This window comes from Nilaparvata lugens, chromosome 2 (genome assembly GCF_014356525.2).
Source record: "Nilaparvata lugens isolate BPH chromosome 2, ASM1435652v1, whole genome shotgun sequence".
Taxonomy (NCBI): domain Eukaryota; kingdom Metazoa; phylum Arthropoda; class Insecta; order Hemiptera; family Delphacidae; genus Nilaparvata; species Nilaparvata lugens.
The window spans coordinates 10066961-10085970 of record NC_052505.1 but is presented as its reverse complement, the minus strand read 5'-3'; the positions used below and the strand labels follow the sequence as shown (position 1 = coordinate 10085970).

Genomic DNA, 19010 nt, shown 5'->3' with positions numbered 1-19010 from the left:
AATAAACTAGCCAAGTGAGGCCGTCACTATGATTCTCAATTTATTGTTTCCTACAAGTGAGCAAGTACTGACTATGCAGCACCATTAGCAGCTACTTCAGGAATAGACCCTGTACCAGATCTGTTAACCTATAGCATTGCCTCATACAGACATCATAAATTGTAAGCAACTTCTATAGATCAAAAAGACAAATGAGGTGCTAACAGTTCTATCGGAGGTGGGAAAGAAACTTATTACATTTTCAATGCTATTCAAGTCATAAAACGCCTCTAGTTGTAGATGACGAAGGATTTAATCATGCTGCACATTTGGAGTACTGCTATGACAATACTGTGATGAATAATTACAGATAGTGGCAGGGCACTGCTATCTATCCTCAAGAATAATGCTCTCTTGATGGAGAAGATAGAATATTTGTTGTTTGTTCTTAAAGAATAACATCAAGAATAATTTTTCATCAAATTTTCAATTTCATAAGTATAATTTTTATAACATAAAAAGGAAGTACTTTGTGAAGATTGCTGTTTTGTCACCTTTATCCTTTGTCTCCTAAATCCTGATTTGTAAAGTTTGTGTGCGTTTTAGACGAAAAATTTTGAACATTTTTGAAGATTTGAATTCTCTACAGTATTACTTAATTCAAAATACAGTTCAACAATAAATTATCCTACTTCTATCCATTTGAAGTAGAAAAATTTAGTTTTAATCATATTTTGTCCATTATCTCAATGATCATCAAACTTCAGACCTCTGGTTCATAGAATTTCTCAGCTAATTTTACATACTAATTGATCTCTAATATTCCATCATAAGGCCTCCACAAAAATATAAAAAGAAAATTTGAAGAATAATGTGGGATCATAAGGCCTCCAAAAAAAATATAAAAAGAAAATTTGAAGAATAATGTGAAATCTTCGCCATTATTAACTCGGTAACAAAGCATTTTAAAACCCATGCTTACATGTGATTTTTTCTTTATTTTTAATGTAAGGAAACACCACACGAAGTTTGTCTATCTATTTCAGAAACACCACGTATACTTGAAAACAAATATTTATTTATTTATTCAATGATACACGAAACGGAAATAATTAAAATGATTGGGGAAGGACCAACAGGCACAGCCCAAAACTGTTCATTTCCCGAATTTTCATTCATATTAATCATAATTCACAATAATCATCCATTGTTTCGTTTAATAGTACTATTGCGCATGCTACTCCCGTTGGAAGGGTGACCGCTTAAGCCAACTCCTCTGAATATGATTCATGAGTTGTAAAATCGCTTCCCGGTGATTCGGAACCCACCTAAAACTGTAGGTCCATTTATCTCTCATAATATCCGCCTCATTACCACTTACAAACCTCTAGAGCTCATGTGGGCATCACCCTCAGAAAAAAATTACTGAATATAATAATTATCGGGAAAATGTTTCAAGTACGGTACGAACAATAAGTGTAAACATGAAGTGTCAACATAATCTATTTTTGGACAATTTCCATCTAAATTTGGGAAAGGATCAGTTTTGGGCTTCAAGCCTGTTCTTCCTTCCCTAATCATTCATAGTTGAGAATGATATTGCATGTATTAATGTATAAATAAATAGATAATAAATAAATGTTTCCTAAGAATGTTGAAAGTAGAAATCGAGTCTGTATGAGTATTGAGGAAAATGGTAGGTGAGATGTAAAGCAGTTGGTCAATGAATGAAGTTACCTAATTGATTATTCACGCAAGCTTCAGTCATGTGTTGAGTTGCTGTACAATTTATCGGTTCCTGCAATTCAATAGTCATACCTTCACAAAACATGTCATGGCTATTTCTGTTGTCTTATCTCATACGTCACTCAAACAAATTGCACCCACTCATTCGAGCATTAGCCGATGCATATGCATCCATGGCTTTTGGCCAGATAATTGAAACTAGTGTCCACAAAACCAATCAGGCTCGCTTGTTGTAATTCACTAAAGCTAAGCCTGTACAACTACAAGAACACTAAAAAATATGTCTGCTACTGAAAGCACACTGCAAAAAAGTGTAGTGTCTTTGATCTTTTAAAAGATTAAAATTTCGAAAAATCTCCATCAACTATTTGCTATTTCAAACTATTTCATTCGAAAAAATATTGTCATCGCTTTACTGAGCACACTGGAAAAAAGTGTCTTTGATCTTTTAAAATATTAAAATTTCAGAAAATCTCCATCAACTATTTGCTATTTCAAACTATTTAATTCTCAAAAATGTTATCATCGCTTTAAACCCAAAAAATAAATGTTATATTCACTTTACAATACAATTTTCCTCATTCCATCATGAAAAGGTTATACAATGAAATCCAATATTCCATCATTTATATAAAAGATCACTGAAATCAAATTTCAACTGGATAATCAGGATCTTGAACATTATGTTGAAAGAAACATTGAGGGATGATTAATATTATTGTAGGATATCATAGAATTAGGAGGTATACACACCAGAACATAGAACATCAAATTAATATTCTGATGTAAGAACCATCATGACAAATTAGTTGTGAATGTGAGGCTACATTTGAAACTACAACATACAGTATTAGTCATCCAAAATTGGAAATTACGTGGATATGTCTCAAATAATAAGTATAACTTGTTATGGGAATGATAAAAAAGAGAAATAAATCATCAAGGCAGGTAAAACTACAAAAACTATCCCACCTTTCAAATACAATAGTCCCTAATTTCACAGAGCAAACCTAATAACCTTTAATAAGAAATTATCAAAAACAACAGATTTTAATGATAGTTATAAATACCGGTTTCGGTTGTTACACCATTGTCAATCTCTGATAAACGGTAAAAATTGTTTATCAGAGATTGGCAATGGTGTAACAACCAAAACCGGTCTTTCTAACTATCAATAAATCTGTGGTTTTGACAATTTCTTGAATATGAATAATTACCACAATATCAACTTCTCAACTACACAAAAAAACCTAATAACATGAGAAAACTCAACCAACACGCACAACTAAAAGCTACAGTATTGAAAACCACATAAATTATGTTAATACCATAGAGGCTGCTAATCATACCTTCACAGTTGTTTAGATCAAACATAAATAATCCATGAAAACAAATAATAGCAGGACTGTACAAGTTCTGTTTTATATCCGGGGAAAGGGAAAGGGCTCATCACTATTGTCAGATGTACTTTGATAATAATTACAGAAAACCACACAAAAATCATGCGGGATAAAAAACATATTTTCACAAACAACACGAAACTAACTTGGCCAGAATCAGGATCGAGACCCATCCACGACAAAAGCTGAAATTAATATCAACATTATTTTGTTAATAGATAAATATTATTCAGTCGGTCATCATCTGAAAATAATAATTATTTAATTGATTCCAATTATAAGATGTTTAGATTATTAGATGTGGATTTGTCAAATACGTAGAATAAATATCTAGAGCTGCGTTTCCACTATAGTTGTCAACAAAATTTCTCCTATGAACAGTAGGTCTTTATTGAAAACTCAGTTGTAAATGCGGCTTTAGAAATCTTGATGATATTATACAATAATACTTGAATTGTTTTTATAGCAAAAATAAAAAGACAAAAATATAGTATTTGCTCCAAGATTGCAACACTGAAAGTCGCTAATTAGGAACAGAAATTTATTTTTCCTTTTTGGAAAACTATAAAAAGGAGAACACACTGATATTTTTCAAAAGTGGAGTTAAAATAGTGATGACCAGGAAACAAATTCATGTTTTTTCAGATTGATTTCTACGATTGTTGTAGATTTTCACCAATTTTGTAGATATTTCACTATAAATATGCAACGAATACATTATTAGTGTTAAAATGCTTTTGGTGGAAGGGAATGATTACTAACTTTTGATAGTTGGCAGTAATTAATTATATTTAATAATAATCGATAGAATAATTACATCACCATAAATTAATTGAATCAATGGTTAAAGTTCTAACTGGGACCCCTATCACATTCGTTTCTATCCATCAATAATAATAGAATAGAAGTTTAGCATTTCTCAGTAGCAGCTTAGTCAATCAATACATTTAGTCGGGACAAAACGAATAGCTAACCATGTCGATAATGAGAACATTCCAATAGGCCTGGAGGGAGAATGAGGCTGGTGGAATAATACAGGACGAGAGGGGTGGGAAGCCACCAATAAATGTGGGAGCTGTAGTATTTGGGTCGAACCAACCACTAAACGTAAAGAAAGAAAGAAAGAAACTCCTCGCATGTTTTCTTCTACTCTACTATTTTAATCTCAAATAGGGTAGTGGAATAGGGGAGAGTCTCAGTTTGTCAAGTTATCAGTTCATAAAGAGCATATTTTGACTATTTCTTGAGAAACTGAAACAAATGGGAAGTTGAGCCATTCGTTCGTCAACTTCTCTGTTCATCAAGAACAAATTTTGACAATTTAGTGAGATAATGGAACAAATCGCAAGTTGAGCCAAGCAGTTCGTCAAGCACTCACCACAGACAGCTACACCATTGCACACTATTCAGGGATTAGTGATAATGGGTTGGGGAGAAGTTGATTAAGGTCAGCTTAGTGGTTAGATTTTCGCTTTTAAATGACACTATTCTGGTATTATTCAGTTTTTTAATTTAAGAATTAAATAAAAACACTTCACTCACATGGAGTTTCTAAGAATTAAATATATGATACTGTATCCACTGGACTTTCTGAAAACAACAGGAACTTGTCGAACTGAAAACTTGACGTACTGATGTTGTCTACCAGGGCTGATTCTTGATCAACTGAGATCTTGTGAATATCACCCCGGAATAGACTGGGCGAAGGATTTAGCAAATGGCACTATGTAGAGAAGTAATCTTGAACTGGTTTGCTAGTAGAAAATACCTCTATGAAAGGTTGAGGGTCAATTTTATATAATGAATTGATAAACAATAAATTATCCTTCGATGGAACAACGAACCGCATTTTCAAACAAAATTTAAATGGATATATTTCTGTTCTTCCCCATCACATCAAATTCTCTAACTGAACGATGTACATTCAAGAAATCAGTAGATAATCAATACAGTATTGAGTATTTATTTAAAAACTATAAACATTTTCATGAAAAAATAGAAAAATCGCCACATGATTTATTTGAGTGACCCGTAAGTGATATGTATACTGAAAGCATTCTAATCCTACCAGCATCCTGTTCAGTTTTGAAAGTGAATTAATAATATTGAACCTTTCACTCAGTTGGAAAGTTATTGACTATCTACTCCTTAGCTGAAATAAAATTAGTTTCGTATAAATTGCACTATAAACCTAGAATGTTAAAAGTGAATGGGGAAAATATCCCTCAATTTTCTTTTTCTTTACAGAAAAAATACTGTGATCATGATCAATTTTTTTTTAATACCATTTACTCAAATAAATTCATCACTATTAACAAATTATTAATTACAATGCTTTCAATCTTTCAACTCATATAAAAATTCTGTCAATAGATTGGAGCAGTTATTAAATTTTTAATATTAAAATCCAGATATTTTGACAAAGCCTGCCATGTCTGAAAACCTTAAAACTACAAAAATAGTATTGCATCGATCAAATTTTAAACAGCGTGAATATAATATATTTCTTGTTAACTTTGTTTTTAATTTCAACCTGGAGATTCTAAATTAAGTATAGGAATCGTTGAATTAGGAAATAGTCTACAGAAAAACGTGCAGAAGAATGGATAATAAACCTTCAGCTTAGTGGATATAATCTATCATGACGCACTTTGCAAGGCAATTCATTGAGCCTTTTAAACAATAAAAGTAACTAAATACTACAGGTAAGAGTAGAGTTGTACATTGAAATAGCACCAATATAGTTTATACCACCATGATATCTTGGCGGATTTTTTTAAATAAACTGTAAATTCATCAATTCTAACCAACTTCTTTACTGAGACTGGAATTTGTACTATTCAGCCAATTAGCGAGCAAAGTGCTACGTTTAATAAATAGGACAATGGTTGCACATTGGTATGATGAGCATGTTGCACTGCACCCATTATAGTGGGTGCTTTCTCCACGAGGCGTAGACGTGGGACAAGGCCGCATCAAGGACGAGCTCCTGAACCCCTCCCTGCCCCCTGTCACCCAAACGGGGAGAACTCCTGCCCCCCTGCCTTCCCACCCCACCCACAGTGCAGCTGCTTCCCACTTTCTCTCAACGACAATGACTCAGTGACGATTGATCATTTTTAATAGTGAACTGAGAAAATCATGGAGTATTATAAGAAACTGACGTTTATCATCAATGGAAGAGAGAAAAACAGTTGATAGCGCACATCAGAATCTCTATGGATTTTAAGTACAAACAATAATATAGGGCAATGAGTAATGCCGTTAAGAAATGAACAAATGGCATTTTTATGTTTTTGAGTGAGTAAAGAAATAAAAGTACATAATATGCATGATGTCATACAGGAAATGATAACTGTACTTGGAAACGCAATCAGTAGAAAATTTCACTTTCAAAGATGTTTGCAAACAGGAAATAACTTGGGAAGGGGGTGGAGCTTCCTACGTTCGCCTACTAAGTGGGTTTTGACAAATCAACATTGTGATCTTTGGCTAAATATTGGCACAAAATTTGGATAAAATTATTGGATGACAATTATTATTGGGTACAGTTTCATGAATTGGTGCATGAAACTGTACCCAATAATAATGGAAGCTTATATTTAGCTTATTTTCAACTATTAGCTATTTTTTTAATATTGCTGTTACTGTTCATTTTTCACTTGTACTGTACATTTCTATGCAGAAATAAAGTCAAATTTATTATGGTATTGATAGTTGAGCAATGTTGAGCAAATATGTTAAGCAATATATAAATAATAATTAATAGATACAATATAAAAATCTTGAAGTACCCTTTATTTTTTAAAAACTTGAAAAAAATACAAAATAAAAGAGTACTTCAAATTTTTTATATTATTTTGTTAACAAGTACATAGCCCATGTGAGTGAAGTGTATTTATTAATAATTATATATATCAATAACAAAAGCAAATAAGCTTGCATTATAAGATTATTATTTGAATTGATTATACAGTATTCGAAAACACATTTCGATAATAGAAAAACAAAAACTTAAATTTCGTCAGTGGCGATGCTCTCAAAATGTTATTAGAGTTACCTATCAGATAAAGTATAAATGTAGGTCGAACATAAGCCGCTGACGCCAAGACAATTTGAAGCTACACCTGAAAGATACGAGACTTGTTGATCATTAAGAGACCGCCAACAAGTTCAATCAGAAACAAAAATTTCTGGTGCTTTAAAAGCACTTGAAATGAATCATATTTAAAAATTATCAGAACTTACAGCCTACCCATTAGCATTTCAATAAATGCAAGATCTCATTGCTTTACATTTATAACTTCTTTACATTTGGTGTACACTCAATATAAAATAGTGATTCAAGTAAATTGAAAAGCTGCAATTCATATTTTTTGTTGAAGGTCAAATCAGTTACAATAAATTAGCTCATTATTTGAAACTACAATGAATCATCATCACGTTTATCATAGGAGTAATTCATGCTAATTATAATTAATTTGATGTGTCAAACTAATTTATATTGCTAAGCTGTCAAAAGAGAGCAATAATAAGATGGACTCAATTTATATTCAAGATTCAAGCTGATAAGAGAAGTACATTTTTACGAGCACAATTAAACAATCAACGAAGGGTTAGGTTATGGTTTTTATTTATGAATTCACAACTTCAACTGACATTTTCATGGTGACAATTTTAGAGTTTTGGTGAGAAATTTATTACAAGAATGTCATTAAGTTTTTGATAATGTGCACAATATGCTAAACTGGATACATTTTGTTCCCAGTTTATGCAAGCCTGTTGATGTATAGAAATGGATCGGTTTTATCCTACTTGGTACAAACCAAATACTAGGATGTCCTCTTCCAACCACTCCTAATCGAATGCATTCTTATGCCTTTTGTGCAAGTTGGTTTATCCTGAACAGTAATATTACCATTGAAGAATTTCAATTGATTGATTATGTCACAACTAAGAAATGATGTATTCCATTCAGGAAAATAGATTTCTAAACAAGTTTGAAGATGAACATGAAAAAATTCGATGATACTTTGCAATTACAGTACACGTATGTGTATGATAATAAGCTTGATAATGCAATTTGTCCTGAGAAACAAGGTCACTAACTAATTGAATACAGAAAGCCCAACTGAAGGTCACAAGAGGTCCGACAATTACTTCAAATAATTCAGAGCCTTCAACTAAGAAATAATTATAAATCAAAGCCAAGTAGAGAACCTGGACTAGAATCAACTGTGAGAAAAACGCACAATAGGTTAAAAAGTAAAACTTGGCCTCTCATCAATTTGTACAGAGTCGAACTGTCAGTGCATAAATTATTATTCGCATTTGCCCTGTATGAATATTAAGCAGATTCGGCGGCGTAACTGCAGCCAATAGGTGGAAATCACAAGTTTCACTTCACCAGCTGAGCGGAAACACGCCGATTCCATATCCAAATATCGTGACTAGTTCCTGTTCAACTGAACTTGTTTCGAAACTCGCATTAGAAGTTGACATAACTGCCTGACTAGTAGGCCTAGCTCAGTTGAGAAAATTCACCTGTAGCAAAATTAAATATCCATGACAGCATTCTGTCCCACTTTCCATCACATTTCTAAACGTTTACAACCAAACATTCTTAATTACAAATTAATAACCCATGATTTACAAGGGAACTATTTGCCATGAACGGAATCTACCAGCACATCAATCTTCTGAAGTAGTTTTATAGAAAGAAGAACCGCCACAACATTAATCCAAAGAATTGAGATGTCGCTGCTTAATAGCAATTGTAATCCATCAGAAGAAAGACCTGGGATATCTAAAGAGTCTCTACAGATTCTAAAATTTCATTTTATTTACAAAATTTGTTAAATATAGCTTCCGTTCATGTCAAAGCATGAATATAACGAATGAAATCAGCCCTGCAATCATCAGACTTGAACCTAATTGACAGTGATGTGTGGAGTTACGTAAAATCCAAATTCTACATAATGAAGATTACACTCAAATATTCAAGGAAGTGCATCTCAACTGTGTGTCATTCAATTACACCTGTCTTGGGACAAAATATAGTTTTTAATATTTCATGGCTCAAACGAAATCCATATTGAACAAATTTTGTGAAATATATTGGTAATAAAGTGACTGATGAAATAAAAGTGTAAAATCCCTTTGGTGCAAGACACTGTATTTCAACTAAATTTTTCATCTCAACTAGTCACAGAGCATATTAGATTTCGAATTGGACACTATTACTTGTCTTGAATAGTATAATGATATTTGAGTATAGGAATATTGACAACAAATTTGATCAAGTACCCTATTTCTCAAGCAACATGAGCTGCAGCGAGATAATCGAATTTATGGCCAAGACAAAATATTGGCTAAAATTAAAGAATGAAAACGGTATGTGTGACTGTGTGACTGGGGAGCAGTTTTGGACTGTGCCTGTTCGTTCTCCCCCTATTATTTTATGAATAAATTATTATGTATTATTGAATCAATAAATCAAGAACTGAATAACACATTTACTAAAAATTCCGAGATAAGGTTGTGTTGTCGTTCTGCTAAGGTTGTGCTAAGGAAAAAGCTGTCGTTCAAGTTGCAAGTAAAGTAATTTCCCAATATAAAACCATTCGATAATAAAATATCAACCTTTTAATGTGAATTCAGAACCGTTGGATTCTAGAATAGAATCCTAACCTCAACTTAGAAATAAAAAACAATAAAGTTACTTCTTCAATCAAAAAGTGTGTTAAAGGAACTACTAATAAACCTCATTTGGAGGATGAATTACAAATAAAACGGTTTGTTGAGAAACTGAGGGGAAGATCAAGTACATAAGTACAAACCAATTGAATTGTTAGAGAACTCAAACCAGAGAAATTATCCAAAACACTACGCATATCAACTAACAACAACTCCATAAAATAATCGACATTTGTTTTTTCTTCACTTTCAGCAGCTACTGATAATACTCAATTTGATATGAGTGTTCGAATTAAGTTTGAAAATTACAACACAATTGAACACTTTGAAAAGTCGTTAATAACGGTCAGTTTGAAAGTGTTTGAATCAAGACGGGAAAATTAAAAGAAAAACAAAATCCATACCGATTTTCCCGACACCATGGTGAATGTCTAGGAGAAACAGTCCCAAAGAAAGTGAAACTTCAGTAATCAACAGCACAGAACCACACAATCAAACAAAAATGCATCCAAACGCGGCTACTCCAACTGAACAAACTGAACTGAGCGAGCTCCGAGCTGTGAGACCCGAGAAGACGATCATCACGAGTAGACCGGTCACCTTGAAGTTGAGTCGACTGGAGGGAACCCGACGACCAATGGCAACATTCGTTGCAACCAGGCAAGCCAATGGCAAGCGCTGTCACAAAACGGTTGGGCTGGTGAAGGGGCAGTCAGGGGATGCGGGGGGGGGGGGGAGCCAGACCGGCAGCAAACGGAAGACACACATCACAAAGAACCTTCTTCCCATGACTCCTTCTCCTCTTCTCCTTCTACATCTTTCATTCAAAATTCAAAGGAGCGGAACACCGGAACTCACTTCACTCAATGAAATTAAAACGATAGAATGTGTCTCTCGTTTTAAATGACAGCTCTCAATGATGCTGGTTATTATTAAGATGTTCGTGATGAGAATAGTTTCGATTAATCTCAACACTATTAGCTCAAAAAATTCCCTTGATTCCCTATTCATCTATCAATGTGGTGAGACCCATAACATATTATTATTTATAGGATGACACCTGTGTGCCGGTACGTTTTCTTACTGATCGATTTAGTCGAAAGACTACAGCTCCCCTTATAACGTACAGCATCAACTTTAGATTTTATTTTCGACGACTGAACCTTGCTCTGTCGTAGAATTAGGGCCAAGCCACACGAGGCGTTTTCCTAGTCGTAACGACAGGACAGGCAGCTCTCCGATTGGCTGGACAGGTTGGCGCACTCGATACGCCAACCCAATCAGATGATCTTCAGATGAACTTCCAGACATGTCGTGCCGACTGAAAAAAACGCCTCTTATGACTGGGACCTTACTGTAAAAAGGGATGAGCAGACAGCACTGAAAACAAAATTTGTTCAAGTCTAGAAGATAAACAGTTATGAAGTGTTTAGTGTCCGAAGATTTTTTACTTTTCTTTCCACCACATTTTGTATAATGAATACAACGTAAACTAGTGAATTAATGCGAATGGACTTGGGGAAATTATTTAGTTATTAATATTCAATTAATATAGTCCATAAAGTTACTCCCGTGGTTAGTTCAATTCCTTCGCAACTGAACCCCCTGAAGATGTGATTCTACAGAAAAGAATATCATTAGAATGAACGGGAGAAAAAATAAAGATACAGAAGTAAACATGTTATTGCAGAGGAGTCTACCCGGTAGTTCATTGCCCTTCTAATATATTATAGTACTACATTACAGTACAATACTTTTAATTGTTTACTAATTTTAGATTGTAGCAGGAGACAAAATTGTACTTTATTCACGAAAAGACATCGAATTTGATTATATGGCAATTACAAGTGATACATTTCAGAATTTTCAAGTGATAAAAGAAGAGTCGAATGCACAAAAGTGTAATGGACGCAGATAAAGCACGACAACTGTAATGCAATAGTCATATGCTCTTGAATTAATTGAAATAGAAGATGGCTGAGAGAAAAGACAATAGGTGTAGTTAGTTTTCACAGTTTAATAGTCATATGACCAATTTTACTAGTCTATTAGGAAAACCGGTAGCATTATGACAAATAATTTCTGTTGATTAACTTCAAGGTGACTCTGAAGTAGATAGTTTAATAAAGCTGACAATGATAATAATTTCTTCATCCTTGATGAGAATAATAAGCTGATAGTCGCCGAGTTTTCCATTTTCAAAGTTTCTTATATAAAACTAAAAAAACAAAATAATTCAACTTAATTCACATGTCCTGATCAATACCGTACTATTTGTAGATAATACTGTATTTGCTGCTTCACTACCTACTTGAATTTAACAGGAATGATATTGAATACATTGTGATTCAAAGTTGCTGAATTGAATTAATTTTAGTTGTTGATAAATTAACTCATGAAAAATACATTTAAGGTGATGGTTTCTTGATCCATTCTGAGCTGCGATGTATCAACACACTTTTTTCTATGTATTTCACACGAGACGCAGTCAATTTATTTGACTGTATGTCGTGTGAAATAGGCTACTTAGAAAAATGTGTGTTAAAAATAAATTGTGATTTAATATATGGTGTACTAGCACCATATTCTATTAATATGTATAATATACCATTAATCTATGGTGTATTATTAATACAATGTGATTGAATTTTTAGAAAAGATAAGAGATGGAAAATACAAATATTGTGTCTATACGATAGAAAAAGCTGCATTGATTCTATATTGAAAGTACCTAAAAAGTTTGGAACTGCACTTCAATAATATTGATAATTATTATCTTCACTTTGATAATTATTATCAAATCGAAAAAAAATCAGACACTAATCATACCCATTACACTGCTGTTGTGGCTGGGGGTTCTCAGTTACTTACCTGTAAGAAAAGAACAGAAATATCATCATTCAAGTGGAATTGAGCAAAACATTCACACATAAAATATAGCATACACTTTTTGACAGAGTTGTAATTTTTTTTAATTAAAACAGGTTCAACTGAGAATAATAAGAGCTGTCCCAAGAATTAAAACATTATTTTTACAGGTTTTGTAGTTATTATACAGCTGTAACATGAACATTTTTTAGGTGACTGAAAAACATGAGAATATTAGTTTTGATGACAAGCATGAGCTTTTTAATATTGCTGCATCCCGATCAAACACTAAATCCATAAAATTAAAATCCTTTGCCAAGTTATCATTAAATTATCATTCACCTAAATTTTGTCGTTACATTTGATACAAGTATCAAGACTACTAAAATATTTAAAGGTAGAGTTGACTTTTATTCTCTACTCTTATGTTGTCTGCACGATACAATAATTTTCATTGATATGCTAATTAAAGGTTTGCAGATGACATGTTTATTTTTCGAGTTTTCAAGTTTCAACTTTGAGGTTTTAGAAACATTCATTTTGCAAGAAGCAAGAAAAGAAAATCAACTCTTCTTAAAACTAATAATTTTATGGAGGACTTTGAGAAACCACAAAGTTTTTCTATAACAATGAAAGAAGTTTGGCAACGTATGCTTCAACTGGCAGTGGTTTCTTCTCGTTCCAAATGCATTATTGTCTGGGAACACTTTCGTTCTGCGTGGGGAAGTTTATAGCACGATGCGATCTCGCTGAAATAGGCGGGAAACAGATAAAAAGACAACATTAACCGCCAGACCCCCGACTCAACGGCAGGTCGACAAGGCCGCAGACACTTTTTCATTTTGGCACACACACAGACAGTGTGTTCTCCCATCCACCCTCGCAAAGGCACAATCAGTATAAACATAATGACGCGATCTTATGCATGAACCAAGAAAAATATCTATATGTATGTATACAGCACATCATTGGATACCTGAATATACAAGTTCAGAAAATTGAGCAATACCCTGAGAAAAAAAACAAAAAAAAAACAACAAGAGTAAGACTATGACTGGACTTTGGTTTCTACCTGAAGTACTCTACTTTCAAAAGGTTTCAGGGACTGGAATAATGTTATTATAAGCCAATGTTATTTCAAGTGGTTTCAGAGACTAGAATCAATGTATAAGCCATCGTAGTTGGCTAGATCCATAAAATGAAACAATTTTATTATAATATAAGTTTTCTCTTCTAGAGCTAACAACTCTGGTCACTAGAAAATGGGGTGTCCGGTGTCACAATGTTTCAAATTATGTTATTATAATCACATCAGTGATCATCACTGACTATCAATCAGTGGTTTTATAAAATTACTGACATGGATGTTTCATAAATCCATCCATCACTAAAATTAAACATATTTCAAATGTCGTATTTATCGTAGCAAATGTCACCAAGCAGACTCACAGATCTATGAAGAGATCATTAAGAAATTTCACAACAATAGCTTGAAAAACCAAAGGTAGGAGTTCAATTAGAATGAGATTATTATTTTATTATATTATATATAATTATTATATATATTATATTATATTATATTATTATATAACTCTTTGGACAACATTAACTTTTTATCAAAATTTTTGGAGAGAAATAGTGCAGGCTCAGCCTATTTTTTCCTTCAATGTCATAATTATATCATTTAAATGAATAAAGTTTTTGTTATCATTCCTCTCTACTGGAAAAATTTTAGACTAGTGACTGGTTTTCAACGATGACTATGACGCCCTTCTTAAGACTACTGGAGGGAGCATGAATCTAAGGAGCTGTAATCAACTAAATACACCTCTAAAGAATGTAAGATAGTTGAGTAAAAATTGATGATGAAGATGGTGAAAATAGATGATAAGAATAGCACATAAATATTAATTTGTCATAAGGGCTACGCCCCATACAAAGAGTTTCACACGAACATCACTTATCACTAATATCATAGAACAATATCAAAAAATAGATGATAAGATGGTAGAGTAATAGTAAATTCGTATGGCTTTTGTTGGTGGGGAGTCCCTTGCGGGAAGGTCCCACCGCCTGAATATATAATTTAAGCCGTCAATGGGCCTTACGACTGTCATACTTCAGCCGGGACCGACAGTTTAACGTGCCCATCCGATAACACGGGAGTGATCTGGTTAAAAAACTTTTGGTTATGAGAGGGATTGAACCCGGGATCTCTGTGCTGCTACGCAAGCACTCTATCCACTAGACCACGGATCACTCCAGGTAGAGTAATAGGAAGGAACGATCTCGACTTTTTGTAAGTATATTTTTTAATTATACTCATTTGATCTCCATTATTGAATTATTTCTAAGGAATTAATAGAATGATTTTATACTATATCAACTATGAATTGTAACATGTATTAATTTTGACTATTATTATTAAAATACACACTGTAGATGTGCAATGAAGTGAAAACACAGAGGATTGAGTCATAAAAGGCGAAGCATAATCTAATTCAGCGATCACCTCGCTGCTATTGAAGCTAATCATCAGATCAAATGAGAGGCGACAGTTTTAATAACTCAGAACGTCTGCAGAGAGTGGTGTGACCTGTCACCAGTGCCAACTATCACTTCAAACTGTCAGCACAAATTGGTCGAGAAGCATTGGTCTAATTCATTGGGAGTAATGCCAGTTTGAAGTGAATCTCAGTACACCAACCAACTGTCAGCATTGATTAAATGGGAGTCGATGAAAAGATCAACAGAGTTGAATGGATAAACAGCATTGAGAATGTTGTTTTATTTGGGATGCTGACAGTTAAAGTGAATCTGAGTACAGCAACCGACGACCACACCTGTCTCAAGTAGAGAGGCTTTCACTTTCTCTCCATCCGCACTGCAACTCGCCGATCAATCACTTTCCAAACGACAATCAATGAAATACCAGCCAACTTGTCTAGGCTGCTTCTCATTTTTCAAGGTAGCTTGCTTGTTTCCATATATCCCCAAACCAATATTCTTTTGAGACTACAACGGATTGCAGCCAGAGAGTATAGAATCCTCAAGTATAAAATACTGTATATAATACTGTATATCGAGTATAAAAGTATAGAGTGTAGAATTCCACACTCTAATTCTACTACTAAATCTAATTCTACATACTAAACTCTGTGATTGCAGCAAGATGGAATTCATCAAAGCTTAAAGCTAACTGCTAACATCACAGAAATGTGATGATATCGTACAAAGAAACTGAATATTGGAAACATTCAATCAATTTTACTACTAATTCTACTACTAAATCTAATTCTACATACTAAACTCTCTGATTGCAGCAAGATGGAATTCATCAAAGCTTAAAGCTAACTGTTAACATCACAGAAATGTGATGATATCGTACAAAGAAACTGAATATTGGAAACATTCAATCATCTATTATTTCTGGAACCACCCTATATAAGGGTTGAAGAATAGTGGAGCGACGAAGGTAGCTTCAAGCTTGTGAGTGTTGAATGTAATGCATGTAATAGATGGTGGCGCACATCGTGATCCAATGTTCGTCACCAGAGTGCGCCACCATTGGATTTAATGCAACCAGAGATCAACTATTATTCTATTGAACTATTCTAGTTCTATTCTATTACTAGTTCGAAAATATTCAATTATTCCTATTATTACACTATTAGTATTCCTAGTATATTACTATTATTAGTATTCTTCTACCTATGACACAACACTCTCAATAAGATTCACCCTTCGCCGCTCCACAATACTTCCACCCTAAGGAATTCGATACTGTAGTTTGTAGTACAAATAACAGGATCAGATCTCGATTTGGGAGTTTTCTCATCACAACTTAGATGCTGCCAAATCTTCAAACTTCATATTATAATATTTCATCTTCAAATAAATCTTATGGCCAAATTCTTACAACATTAAAATTAAAAAATGTCTTCAATACTAAACTTTTTTCTATTATTTTTAAATAATCTAAAGGTGGGTCAAATCTTCATCTTTCATCTTCAAATAAATCTTATGGCCAAATTCTTACAACATTAAAATTCAAAAATGTATTCAATACTGAACTTTTTTCTATTGTTCTTAAATAATCTAGAGGTGGGTCAAATGTTGCAACTCTAGAGATGGAGAGCTATTACAGTACAATTCCAAAAATACCTATGCTTAATAATTTCCAACATTTTCCTTCAATTGTTTTTGATTAATCAAGATCTCGAGGTGGGTCTAGTCTGGCATCTAGAGTTGCATGACAGTGGAGAGCTCTTTGAAATGCATCGAATAGATAGGCCAATCTTGATGAAACCTGAACTCAGCTACATTTTCATGGCAAATTTCTAGCACTGACCTAATTCTGAGGACTTCAAATTACAGAAAATTGTAATTTCATAAGTAATTTTAATTCTCATATACGTATTCAAAATTACTGAAAAATGTAATTTGAACTCAACTTTTACCTTTAAATAAGTCAAGTTCGAACTCAAAATAATCAACCTCGAATGTACAATAAACCTAACTCAAAAAAAATCTGGTGTGGCGTACTCACACAACTTCCCTTGCCGTTATGAACATTGATCACCTGACGGCTGACGCTAGTGTTCACGCGCATCTCAAGTCTACTATTCAAAGATCTGATCCAGCTGGTGACAGGACAATAACACTGGAGACACTCTGCTATCTCTTCATAGTGAATGATTTAATAGAATCGAAGTTGCCAATAGTTTGCAATTGGATAATCACATTTTCTCGAATTTCGAGCTTATTTTCAATTTTAGGTGAAAATGTTACTTACCATTTATTGTAGAGTATTATTAACATTCATGCTCAATCTTTTCCACTAAATTTTTTTGTTTGAATTGTATCTGAAGCCTGGTAATTGAGAATCTAAAATCAAACTTTGCATAGATAGGGCGGAGCTCCTGAAATTTTTACAGATATGGGACTTGTGGTAGCTTATTGAGAATCTAAAATCAAACTTTGCATAGATAGGGCGGAGCTCCTGAAATTTTTACAGATATGGGACTTGTGGTAGCTTATAGAGCTTATCAATGACTATTTTGAGTATAAATTTGATCAAAATCGGTGGAGCCGTTTTCGAGAAAATCGCAAAAAAAACCTGTTTTTGACAACATTTTCGCCATTTCATCCGCCATCTTGAATTGCATTAGATCGAAATTGTTCGTGTGCATGTCTAACACACACACACACACACACACACAAACAGATCAATACCCAAAAACCACTTTTTTGAACTCAGGGGACCTTGAAACGTATAGAAATTTATAAATTGGGGTACCTTAATTTTTTCGGAAAGCATTACTTTCCTTACCTATGGTAATAGGGCAAGGAAAGTAATAATAAATTTCGACCTAACTCGAACTCAGCTGATCAACTTCTGTAATCCTAGGTAATTTCAAGTTTCAGGGAAATCCTACCAACGATTACAGAATTGAATCCCTAACTAAAACATTCAACTCAAACTCAACTAATCAACTTTTGTAATCCCAAGTATTTATTATTAAATACTTAAATATTAAATATTATTTAATACAGCATTTCTGTAATCCCAAGTAATTATTTCAAGTATTAGGAAAATCCCACCAAGGGTTACAGAATTGAATCCCAAACCAAAACATCCAACTGTACTTGAAATGCTGCTTTCTCTAGAATACAAATAATTATGGACAAGTGCGATGCATCGCTTGAAGTGATAGTAGTTCTCAGTGCTGTCCCATCCATCCAAGAAGCGGCAACATAGCAGTCAATTCCTGTTCACCTTCCACGTTCACATCCACATCCACATCCTCCGAAGGTTGTGTATCCGTCGTTCATTACCTGATTTCTATAACCGGAATGTAAATAAAACTGCCGCGTGTAGTTACGTCAGCAGTTCTACACGTTGCAATAGCCTCTACATTGTGATAGCACACGCACACACACACAAATACACATCAACTAGCAATTTAGCATCGTGTACAATATTAAAACGTCGACTCTAACCTATATTTCAAACTCACTATTCAAGTGGAGGTGATCAGTCTGGTTTTCGGCGGCCTTAATCTGAACATTATTGATGAACGAATTTCGATGGAACTGTGAACATTCGATGAAACATTCACGATAATCGACAAAAAAAATCAATGAAATAAAGGCAGTTTCATTGCAAGTGATTTAATAACTTATGTTATTAATCATCTACTCATCAAGACAAATCAAATAAAATCAAACAATTTAATGAACCAATCTGTTGTCAATATTTTCAGTAGCAGAAGTCGTCGGGGTGATTTACAGCATTTTATTAGAATTTTCGTATAATAA

At 33.6% G+C, this 19010-nt stretch overlaps 1 protein-coding gene across 3 annotated transcripts in view; it reads right to left on the bottom strand.

Annotated features, from left to right (window-relative positions):
- Window positions 1-19010, bottom strand: part of LOC111052700 (moesin/ezrin/radixin homolog 1) — a 64687-nt gene that overhangs the window by 24170 nt on the left and 21507 nt on the right. Inside the window, exon 3 of one of the 3 annotated variants that reach the window (XM_022339449.2) lies at window positions 3272-3310. The exons of 1 other annotated variant lie outside the window; for it this stretch is intronic. In XM_022339449.2, coding sequence (XP_022195141.1) covers window positions 3272-3310 — 39 coding nt within the window. Of the gene's footprint in view, window positions 1-3271; window positions 3311-10225; window positions 10374-19010 lie in introns of those variants that run through there. One more of the 3 variants, XM_022339450.2, reaches the window with a different exon arrangement.